Raw genomic sequence first — 12,914 nt, forward strand, 5'->3', positions numbered from 1 at the left:
GGAATTTTTCGTCATATTTTTAAAAAATTATAAAATTTAATTTTTTTTAAAATTTTATTAATTATTTTTAAAAGAATTAGATATTACTAAAAGCAAATACATAGTTATTGAAGTAAAATTTTGGGCTCTGTTTAAATATGTTTTCCTTTGAGTAATTTTGTATAATTTTTTTAACTTTAATGAATCATACAATATTGATTAATAATACCAAATTAGGGTAATGTTATATTATTCCAAAATTGAAAAAAATTACTATGTAAAATTTTATATTTTATAAAAAACCATGATAAGATATAAAAATCATATTAAAAAATATATATTACTTTATTTACGTTTTAATTGTAATTAGCTAATATATGTAAATTAAGATTGAAGTTTTATAATAAACTTATTAATATTTGTGCTTAAAAAATATCATTTTATTATATCTATGTATTCATGAAAAATCTGACCGAGAGCTATAGAAAATATATATAAATTTATATATATATATATATAAACAAGTATGATTTAAGAAAAAAATCGATTAATAATTGTATTAAAATTAAAGTACAATTTATATTTTTTAATTGAAATATCTTTATAACTGAATATATATATATGAGATATATTAAATAAGGGTTTACATATATATATATTAATATATAATTTATGTAAGATTATAGTAAATTTCATTTAGATGATTATAATTATTAATGTAATAGGATCCAAATCATACATATATATATATATATATACACACACTTTATAGTTACTATAACTTGTAATGTCTTTTAACACACGCACTTTCTATTATATATTATGTTACTATAACTTGTAATTACTATTATATAAATGAATTACTAAATAATATATATACCTTTGTTTATATAAATTTACAATATATGAAGTTAATTATCTAAAAAAAAGTTGTGAGATTAGAATAGTTTTGAAACTGAACTATTTTTTTTAAATTTCATGTAACTAAGAGCAAATTCATATAATTAATAAAATTATAATTATTAATTAAATTGTAATATCTTTTAATATCTATACTTTATATACATTGGGTTAATTTAAAAAGAACATAATTACAGCTTTCGTATATACACTATAATACTTATAATATATATACTTTATAATATAAAACTTGTAATGTCTTTTAACACATACATTTTATATTATATATTATGTTTATTTATAAAAAATATAATTACTATTGTATTATAAAGTAATTACTAAATAATATATATGCTTTTGTTTATATAAATTTATAATATATAAACTTAATAATTTAAAAAGAAGTTGTGAGATTAGAATAGTTTTTTTACTTAGCAATTATTTTAAATTTCATGTAAATAAAGACAAATTAATTCATATAATCAATAAATTTATGATTATTAATTAAATTATAAGGTCTTTTGATAACTATGTTTTATATAAATTCGATTTATTTAAAAAAAAACATAATTACTAATTTTTATATACACTATAATACTTTTAATATATATTTATTTTTTATTTTATATTAATATTATGAAAATGATAATTTTAATACTTATAAAATTTATATAGCAAAATGTGTTTTTTGCACATTAATCCAAATGTTAAATGTTTATGTAATAGTAATTGACGTTAAAAAAATTAAAAAATGAATAAAAAATCAAAACCCAACCCACCCCCTGACCCCTCTTTTTCCTTTCTTTCTTCTCTTCTAATTGGGTGCCGCTCCTTGCCTCCTTCAACCGAGTCCTTCATTTGGTGTTCTTCCCCGACCCCAACAACAAGCGACCCACAACTCTCTCTCTCAACCCCTTCCTTTTCTAACCGGCGACACAAGCCCGAAACCCCAACTCTCTCTAGAACCGGCGGCACAGAAACCCAGATCTTCTCTCTCTCGCTTCTTCCTTTTCCAACCGACGACACAAGCCCGAAGCCCCAACTCTCTCTAGAACTGACGGCACAGGAACCCACATCTTGTCTCTCTCGCTTCTTCTTTTTCCAGCCGGTGACACAAGCTTGATGCCCTAGCTCTCTCTAGAACCGGCGACACAGGAACCCATATCTTCTCTCTCTCTCGCTTTTTCCTTTCACCAGCATCAAGCCTGAAGCCCCAACCCTCTCTCTAAAACTGGCGACACATACAACCCGAGGCTCTCTACCCCTTTTTAAGCGGTGGCACAAGCCCCAAACTCCTTAAACTCCCACTGGTGGTTGGCAGCCCTTCACCCAAAGCTCTCTTTCTTTATGTATATATTTTTGTGATTCTTTTTTTTTGGTATTCTTTGGTATTTTTTGGTTTATGGATTGAGGTTTCTAGCTGCTAGACTAGGGATTTGATTTTGGCTTTTTGTGTTTTTGGGTTGCTAGGGATTCTTAGGAATTTTTTTGATTCAGTTTTTGGCCCTCGAATCCCCTGTGCTACAGTGCAAGGATATTTTTGGTTGTGGTCTTTGCAAGGCTTCGTTCCACTACTCTGCCATACGCGAATTTTTTGCGTCTGGCATTGTAGTGGTGATACTGGTACTGGCAGGGCGTCCACTACAAGGATATTTGTTTTTAGTTATTTAATAAAACACTTAGATACTTTTTAAGGATGTTATGTTTAATATTCATATGTATCAAACTATATTATATATTGTGTGTTAAGGATAATTTCTAATTACATGTTAGGACTTGAATCTCAATTTTGTAATGTGTTTTTCTTTTATATATTTTATAGTTGAATGCAGAATTAAATTTAGTATCGAAAACAAAAATGGTAATTTTTTTGACAATTTATTATAAAAATAATAAGTCAAAATATTACCAACGAAAAATTCCGTTGGTAATATTTTTCCAATAGAAATTTTCGTTGAAAATGCCAATCGAATTTTCCGTTGAAAATAGAATTTCTAACGAAATTTTCCGTTGGAATTTCGTTTTTCAACGGAAATTTCGTTGAAAATTTCTAATGAAATATTTTTCCAACGGATTTCTAAAAAAAATGGGCAAAAATTCAAATTTCTAAAGGAATTTCTGTTGAAAATTTCCAACGGATTTTCAACGAAATTTTTTGTTTGAAATTTTCAACGGAAAGTGTTACCTATAAGGCTTGTACCGACAAAATTTTCAACGGACTTTTCCGTTGAAAATAAACATTTCCAACAGAAAATGGCCTATTTCCAACAAAAATTTTTGTTGGAAATAGCCAAAATTTTTGTAGTAGGTCAAGTTGATTTTTGTAAAGTTAAGTTCCATCAAATTCATTCATTTGAATTTATAATTAAAAGATTAAGAAAATATTTCTTATTAATTAATTTTAATATTTGAAAATTAAAATTAAATAAAAATAATAAAAAAACATTGATAAAATGTAAAATGCTCATTAATAATACTCATTGAAATATAAAATAACCTCATATAGGAGGATTCAAAGATTATTTTTTTTCTCAAAAAACAAAAGGAAAGAGGAGAAATAGTAGAAAAAAAAAGGTAAACAGAGAGAGAGATGATCTTAATTAGAACAAGATAAGAAGAAGAGGCAAGAGAAGATGTCACAAAAGTAGTCCAAAATCAGACGCTACCACATACAATTGCATGAAACCGTTTTGTGTTTATGAGGTAACCGTTTTAGGTGGTCGTGCCACAGAATCGACTTTCTCCAGTCAATTTGAAGCACCTTTCCTCGAAACCCTTTCTAACAGCCGATGCTTTGTGTCTTGAAACGTTTATTTTTCTTCCCTGCCGTTAATTAACCTTATGATGAGACAAGTTAATTTGTAGTAACCATTACTCCATTCAGTGTCATATATACTTTTTATTGTGTAATGGGACTCACAAAAGATAAACATTGACGAATGAAGTAAGATTAATTCAATCATTTCAAAGCAGTTTTGTCATCATCTGGTTTTGGGGTGCAAATGGAACATTGCTGATCAAAGCCATGGTAATCATGCAACAGAGAATTCTATCTTTTTATGATGGAACCAGAGAAGCTTGTTCTTTTGTCCCTCATATTCTTATAGCTCATTATTCCTATAATCCCATCCATTATCCAATCAATGTCTTGTACTATGGGGTACCCTCTCCCGCATTATTACCAACCTACCAATCTATAACCATTTAATTTAAATAATTCCCCAAACCATCTGTTACCAAAGTTCATTCCTGTTTGCAATACCATTGTGTCAGGCTTCACTACTTTCAACAATGCTAATCATGGGGCTGCTACTTAATTGCCACTCCTAAATTTGGCGAGTCATTACATTTTACGTTGGATTATTGCCAAATTATCTAATGAAGCATTCTTCCTATTTGCATCTTCATACTTATGCAACGTTACTTCTAGTGACGGAGTAAAGATTTCGTGTTTGGGAGACGAAGTATCGAAGACAATATAAAGCAATTTAGATTAAAAAAATTCATATAAATATTATACAAATAAATTTTAAAAATTATTCAAAGAATCAATCTTAGTGTTTGTTTGGCATGATTTTTTTTATTCCGTTCATCTATCTTTTAATAGCAAAAACCAAGCCAAACATGAGTTTTGAGAACTCTAAAAAAAAAAGTAATTTTTTAAACAAAATAAAAAAAAAGAGCTAAAGAAAAATTCCAAAGAGGAGTTTTCTCTTTTTTTTTTTTTCAAAACACATCAATTATTCAGGAAATACCCATTTCTCAATCAATCTCCTTCTCTTCTCTTTTCTTCTGCAAATCGCCATTCTTCAACACAAATCGCCATCTCCCTCTCTCTACAAAAAACTATCAAGAAAAAAAAGAAAAAAAAAACAAAAGACCCAGCAACAAAATAGCAAAATCTAGAATCTTTTTGTTTGTACAAAAATTAAGAGAAAAGAAAATCCACAATTTAAAACTACATTCAAATACTATTTAAAGATTTTATCTCTTCTTCACCAAAAAGGATTTTAATGTCAAATACACCGTTTCCTTTTTTCTCTTCTTTTTTGGAAATTGAAGTATCATAGTCCGATTGCTTGCTAGATCAGCAAAAATCTAATACTATTGCTACTATACAAGTTTGAGATTTACTCCGTTTCTTTATTGATTTCTTTGATTTTAATATCTGAATTGTATATAAATTTGAAGCATCCTGTTATAGTTTATTAGGTGATTAAAGATGGCATGAATATTCTTTATGGTAATTTTAATCGATATTAGAGCTTAGAGCTTACATAATTTATTTTGTTAAATACTTTACCAAAAAGTTTTAGCTTAATTTTAAAAGTTATTATTTTCACAAGAATTTCATAATAACTTTTAAGCTAAAAAAAGTTAAGCTAAACAAACTCTTAATAAAGTAATAATAGTTAAATGTTGTCTCAAAATAGAAGGTCTTTAGGTTCAATTTTTTCCCTAATTAATAATTTATAAAGTAAGATCTGATTAATATATTCATAAAAATTAGATCTCACATAATCAAACCTACTTTGGAAAATCCACCTAACTAGCTCCAAATTAAGAGAACTTTAGCTAATCAGAAATTTGACTTTAAAAGTAAAAAATTTAACATCAATCTAATATTAATTTTAAAAGATTTGAATCAAAATCAATTTAAACTTAAAATAATTCAAATTCAAACTTAATTTAAATTGAACTCAGAATGACTTAAAAACTTAAAGTAAACATTATATATTATATATTATAAAAACTTAAAAATAATTAACATTATAAATATCATTCTAAAAAAGGACTTGAACTTGATTCATATGGAATTAATAGAAAAAGATGAATTGTTCGAATCAAAATATTTAAAATTCAAATGAATTAAAATCTAAAATGAGTAGTCAATATTTAAAATGATTAGAATTTGAAATTTTATGAGGTGAATAATACGTATTTATTTGATTGTCATTTTCGAATTGAAAATAATATAATAACCTGCTTTCAATTTTTTAATATTAATAAATTAAAATATGACCACGCAATCATAAAAAAAAAAAAATACTGCGATTAGATTATTAAGAGGTGCAATCCGAGTATGAATGAGAGGAAAGAGGGAGGTTGAAGAGTTTTTGAGCCTAAAGACATGATTTCATTGGCAATCAGGTTTGTTTCTACTAGTAAGTGCGTTTCCCCGTACTGTTTTAACCTTTAGAAATCGCATGGCCCCACTTTGTGGGCCCTTCAATAATATTAGTACAAAATGACGCCATAAATCACCTAGAAAAACCAACCACATTCTAAAACCACTCTCCTCGTATGTCCTCCTATAAATACCTTAGCCAGCGCTCCCCAAAACAAACCACCTTAGCCTGTCTTAGTCTTTCTCCCCTTGTACAACCGTCACTGCATTTTTCTTTGAATTGAAAGCAGATTAAGAAAATGGCAGCAAGAGAGCCTTTTAACGTCACAGCGAAGACACCTTCAGGAGTCACTACTCCACACTCACCCTGGCATTCACCGGTTCCCTACTTATTTGGTGGCTTGGCAGCCATGCTTGGTCTCATAGCGTTTGCGCTTCTTATCCTCGCCTGTTCTTATTGGAAACTGTCAGGCTACCTTGAGAACGGTGAGGGGGGCCAAGGAGAGAGAGACTTGGAAGCAGGAGAAAGTAAAGGAGACGAGACACAGAAAGGAAGGGCTCCTGTTATGGAACAAAAGTTTCTTGTGGTAATGGCTGGAGAAGTAAACCCAACGTTCTTGGCCACGCCCATTTCTTCTAGCAAGTCTTCTTCTTTTGCTGACAAGAGCGAAAAGAGCTGTTGCAGTGAAAAGGGTGAGAAATTGGAGGGGGGAGAGAAGCAGGATAGTGCTGGCGATGATCAGGTGCAAAATAGGAGCACGGGGACTCTGCAATCCTCAAGTCAGGAGACTCAGGACCATTGATTTCTCTTTTTCGTTGCTTTTTTTATTTTTAGATTTTCCGGTGGTCTCGTTAGGCGGATGTTGGGCTTTTCTAGATGGGTTCGTTTCGTAAAAGAGAGCTCAAGGTTTTGCTTTTGGAGCTTTTTGAGGTGGGGGGTTGTCGGTCTGTATATCAGCTTGCATGTTTGATCGGTGTGAGCTTGCCTTTTGTAGCAGATAAATTTTCCTTTACTCTTACCTTTTCTTCTTTTTCTTTTTCCTTGGGTCTCTTGTTTTCTTTTTTGACAATTCGGGAAATTTAAATTTTTACTGAGATTGAATGGAAGGAAGAATTGACCGTTCATCACCTCCAGAGTAGTTTATGTTTAAATTAATTTCTAAATGTAGCCTTGTATAGCTGGAATTTATAGCACTAATAAGTTGTAGCACAGATTTTTGCCAAAGTACCTTTTGCAAAATCAAGAAAGCTGCCAAATTTTGACAGACGGGAATTTGACAAACTGAGGCTCTCCCCAGAGAAGGCAAACGTACGGAGAAAGGCACGTGTGAGGCTACGCAGTTTGGTTTCTGTACAGGTTCTTGATGCGGCGGGGTGAAGCAGCACAGATTGCACAGCTCTTGCCTTGACTGTTCTCTCTCTCTCTCTCTCAAAATTTCATTTCTTTTTCAATCCAGTTCTATTAAAGTCTATGCTATGCACTGCTACTACAACAGTTCCAACATATAATAATATTCATTATGGCAGAGCAATCGATGTCTTCAAATTACAAAATCATCCTTACTTTTCGCATTTCTCTGACTTGGTTTGGTGGGTTTTGGATCATGTAAGTAAAGCTACCTTCTTTTCTGCACAGCATACAAAGCCCCGTGTTTTTGACTTTTGCGGAGTAGTGGTACAACGCAATGCGCAATTCTCATACCAAAGTGGTACTCAACTCATCAATAACCCAACAGCGATTGTCCCAACTGCCAAAGGCTAGCCACGATTTCTTCCTAAATTAGTGGTTTGAATTGTGAATGCATTTAACTGTGTAACCAACAATCATTGGTACATAACGATTTATGAGGTAAGCCATCTAGAGTTTATCCATCTTCTGAGATACCAGTCTATTCTACATCAAAAGATGAGTTGTACAAAGATGGATCAGTTATTGCACTGTACTTTTGCATGGAATTATCATGCGGGTGTGGCCACTAACGTCAACGGTGATAAGAAGAGGCGGCAGGCAGAGAATGCTCTATTGGTAAAATGGATAAATGATAACTTGTACCATCGTTGGAATAAAAAAAATAACACTAAAATCAAAGAACCTTGTACGAGCTTAGGAACAAAGAGCACACAGTTTCTCCCCTTTCCATGGTTAACTAATGAATGCCAAGTGTATGTTGATTGTTGAGTTTTCTTAATACTTTTACAATCCCCAGTCGTTTTCATAGAATTTCTCTCAAGCAAGAAAATGGATTAGATCAATCAAGATGCTTCTTTTCTCATTCGTTTTCCCAGTCCTTCTTTGCTAGCTTCTTTTCTTGCTAAGCACCAAGATTCCTGCCCCTAAGTAGGAAAGTTGTTTATTAATGATCTCATCCTCCCTAGTTTTTTTTGGAATAACAGACCCACGTTATGCGGCTTTGTACATTGGTGCATCATCAAAAGCCTACCAAATTCAAGAGTACATTTTGTAGACAGGAAAAGAATAAGTTCATTTGTGGGGTTTCTTTTTCTAATCAAAGAATTTTACTGTGTGCGAATCATAATGAGAGTCACGTGAATGCATGTTATTGCTATTTAACTTGAATCACTGTTACATTTTTTATATCAAACATTTTTTACACTACTTAATATCTACTTCAAGCTCAAAAGAATTTAACACCTCCATGAAATCAACATTATACAGTGTATGGAGGGTTTCTTTTTTTTTTTTACTTTTTATTAGAGTTTGGTTGGTTTCGTGTATTTTTTTGTGAAAGTACAGTTAACTCGATTTTTAAAATTTTAAAATCAAACTAATCGAATCATGAAATGCCTACCCCTAGTATTTAAGAGAAAGAAAATGTACTTTTTGATATGTTATATATATATATATAAATTTGAGGGAGAGGTACAAGGCAAGGATAGAGAAAGAAGCTTTGAGAGTAGTCGTTGACATCTCAATTTGCTAAAAAGTTTCCTCTAATTATTGGGAGAGGTTAGCTAATTATAACTATAAAGAAGTTATGTGATTTAATGGGAAGGTGACAATTGGCTAATAAAAGTGAATTCAAAGATTGAAGGTACCATGTCTCAATGATTTTACATAGGAAGTACCTAATTCTGTAAGAAATTTTAGCGAGATAAGTGTTTGTTAACAAATACTTTGAGTCCATATGAAATAAAGTAGAAGATAAAGAAGATTTGAAAAAACTCTATGTTTGCGGTTGAAAACCTTAATCCTATTATCTTGGACGATAGATCTAGGAAGAAAGTTAGGATTCAGTAAGAAAGTGATGATTCTTTGTCTGTTAATAGATTGGTAGCAATGCATGACAATCCTTCTTTCAAAAAGGCATTAATACAGTATGAAAACGAAGATTTATTGTCAAAAGGCAACCTGTTTTTGGACAAAGTGATGGAATATGAAAATGAGGGACATTATACTAGCGATATGGAGAACACAGATGCAATGGAGGATCGAGTAGATGATTTCTGTGCTGAGACAGTGAATGGTATCCCTTATATTAAAATATCAAAAAGGAAATAGGAGGAACTTGTGAAACAACGGTAGAGATCAATCGTAGTCAGTATGCTTGGTCGTCCAATCTTTTATCCTTTGTTATGCGATAAAATAAAGACATTATGGGCTCCGAAAGGAAGATGTTCAATTGTTGACTTAGAAGATGAGTCTTATCTTGTGAGGTTTGTTGAAAATAGTGATTATCTCTAATCTTTTCTTGATGGTCCTTGGATGATCCAAGGACACTATTTGATGGTCCATCCATGGTCACCAAACCATCTCAAAGGCTTGAAAGATTTGTTGGTAGTAGCAACATGGGTACAATTTCCTGGGATGCCTTTACACTTATACCACAAATTGATTCTCAAGAAGATTGGATCAGTGTTAAGTCAACTACTGAAGATTGACGACAACACAGGATAAGGAAAAAGGGGTAAGTTTGCGCGGATTGGAGTGGAACTTGATCTCACTAAGCCATTGATCTTGAAATTCTACATCAATGGTAGATTGCTAATAATAGAGTATGAAAGGCTACCCAAGGTTTGTTTCTCTTGTGGAGTTTAAGGGCATGTTTAAGAGGATTGTCACATGCATGGGGTTAATCAAGTAGAAAGTTCGAACGAGGTTCTTGGCGAAGAGGTGTAACATTAAAAAGTTTCTCTATTTCGGACCATGGATGCTCGTTATTAGGAGGAAGCCTCGAAATGGTGATGGGTGTCAGATTTTAAATATCTTGGTTAAGGCTAGGAATAAATCTAGTGTTGGTTCAAGATTCTCCGTGTTGGAAGATGAATCAGGTATGGGAAAATAAGATGATGATAGTGATAGTGCTAGTATGAAATGTTGTGGAAATTGCCCAAGAATCAACAAAGATAAAATCCAGAGAAAATAAGCAAATAGAAAACACAAGAATTTACGTGGTTCGGCCTCTTGCCTACGTCCACAGAGCGAAACTGTTCTTTTATTATTGAGAATTTAAAGTACAATAAATTGACCTTTATGGTTCCCCAAAACAACCCAAGATCCCTTGCACACTCTTCCTCAATAACCTCTTAAGAACATTCACTCAAACCACTCTAGCTCCACCTAGAGCAAAAGATAGAGTTACAAGATGTTCCCTCTCTTGAGCTCTCAAAGCACTACTCGCAATTCTAAAGCCTAAAAATCCACTTTTATAGTATAAAAGTCCAAAGTAGAATGTGATTAGGATTCGATGTGGAATAAGAAGTTTAAAACCATACAACTACTTAATATTGTATACAAACAAAAATTTTAATCAAATAAGATCTAGAATTCTAGTCAACCTAAAACTCAACAAATCTCTACCTTTGACTTGAATTCAAACTCCTTAAACCTCTTCCACTAGTCGCACCTAATTGCAACTTCCTAACTCCACCTACTTTCCAACACCTTGAACAACTCTCCAAGCATAAGACTTTCTAAATCATTGACCTTTATAATTACCACGACTACACATACCGAATCAAGCATGGTCCAACACTTGATTCCATAAAACGGCCAATGCACCTGTGTAGCCGTCAAGTCAATGGCACTAATTGACTTCGGAAAGGAACCTCGATGACCCTTCCAATTCACTATTGGCAAGATTTTTCGTCCTTTCACCATCATCTACACCATGGGAATCTTTCATCACCTCCTCGGCAAATGAAATCTCACTTTGGTAGCTACCATCCCCTGTGCACTGTTCCCATCCTTTCGAGGCCTCACATTCTAGATGTTACAAGCCATTATGCAAATTCCCCTTCATTAGGACCATGTCGTCTTGTGTGATTTTTACTACTCCATCACAAGCAGAATATCCATACCTTTTGGAGTCTAACAGGCTCAATGATATTAGATTCTTACATATCTTTGGGACATAGGCCACACCACCCAAAGAGCACACAACCCCATCAAACATTTTGATCTTCACCACTCCAAGACCCATGACCTTCACTATTGACTTATTACCCAAAGTCAAATTCCCAACCACCCATTCTTGAAGTAAATCAAAACAATCCTTTTGATAACATATGTAAGTAGCAAAAGTAGAATCTAAATACCAATCAGAATTTGCATCCATATTTTTTGAAATTGTAAGGACATCACAATCATCACCTTCAGCAACGAAAGCACACTTACCTTTGTTCTCGTTACTTTCATCCCCTTTTGTAGGACAATCCCTTTTAATATGCCCATACCCTTTGCATTTAAAGCATTGAACATTATTGGATCTAGACTTACCACCCTTAGATCCCTTACCAGTTGACTTCCTCCTATTAGCCTCAATTACTAATGCCAAGCCATTTGGATCTCTATTCCCTTCTTTACTTTTCTTTCGGGCTTCACGAGATATTAACGTTGCTTGTGCTTATTCTAACGTTATTGTATCCATCCCACATATAAGAGATTCCACAAATACCTTATAGGAGTCTGGAAGCGAAGCTAGGAACAATAGTGCCTTTTTCTCTTCCTCCACCTTGACATCAACCTTCTTCAACTGATTAATGATTCCATCGAATTCATTCATATGCTTCATGAGGTCTCCATTTTGCTCCATCTTTAAGCGATACAACTTTCGCCTAAGTTGCAACTTGTTAGAAAGACTTTTATCCAAGTAAATTTTCTCTAACTTTGCCTATAATCTTAGAGCCGAATCCTCATCAATAACATGATTAAACACATTATCTCCAATGCAAAGCCGAATAGTGCTCACACACCTTTGCTCCAACTCTGCCCATTCAACATCCTTCATGTCATCTGATTGCCCTTCCTCCTGTCCTAGCAAGGGGCCTATTAAACCTTGCTGCACAAGGAGATCTTTCATCCTTCTCTGCCACTGCGTGAAACTAGTCTTCCCATCAAACTTCTCAATTGAAAAATTCGTAGAACTAGTAACTTTTGACATCTTTGTTGAATCTTGAATTTACCGAACCCGAAGCTCTGATACCAGTTTGTTGTGGAAATTGCCCAAGAATCAACAAAGATAAAATTCAGAGAAAATAAGCAAACAGAAAAACACAAGAATTTACGTGGTTTGGCCTCTTTCCTACGTCCACGGAGTGAAACTGTTTTTCTATTATTGAGAATTTAAAGTACAATAAATTGACCTTTATGGTTCCCCAAAACAACCCAAGATCCCTTGCACACTCTTCCTCAATAACCTCATAAGAACATTCACTCAAACCACTCTAGCTCCGCCTAGAGCAAAAGATAGAGTTACAAAATGTTCCCTCTCTTGAGCTCTCAAAGCACTACTCGTAATTCTAAAGCTTAGAAATCCACTTTTATAGTATAAAAGTCCAAAGTAGAATGTGATTAGGATTCGATGTGGAATAAGAAGTTTAAAACCATACAACTACTTAATATTGTATACAAACAAAAATCCTAATCAAATAAGATCTAGAATTCTAG

At 32.7% G+C, this 12,914-nt stretch overlaps 1 protein-coding gene across 1 annotated transcript; it reads left to right on the top strand.

The window, feature by feature from the left end:
- Positions 1–6,211: 6,211 nt before the first annotated feature.
- GDU3 (glutamine dumper 3) lies at positions 6,212–7,135 on the top strand. The gene has a single exon (XM_018126633.2). The coding sequence runs from the start codon at positions 6,307–6,309 to the stop codon at positions 6,808–6,810; it is 504 nt and encodes a 167-aa protein (XP_017982122.1). The 5' UTR covers positions 6,212–6,306; the 3' UTR covers positions 6,811–7,135.
- Positions 7,136–12,914: the final 5,779 nt, after the last annotated feature.

Source organism: Theobroma cacao, chromosome 9, assembly GCF_053813885.1.
Source record: "Theobroma cacao isolate CCN51 chromosome 9, ASM5381388v1, whole genome shotgun sequence".
NCBI classification, from domain to species: Eukaryota; Viridiplantae; Streptophyta; class Magnoliopsida; order Malvales; family Malvaceae; genus Theobroma; species Theobroma cacao.

Excerpts from the sequence above, each read along its gene's own strand:
- GDU3 (XM_018126633.2), top strand. The coding sequence starts at position 6,307 with ATGGCAGCAAGAGAGCCTTTTAACGTCACAGCGAAGACACCTTCAGGA.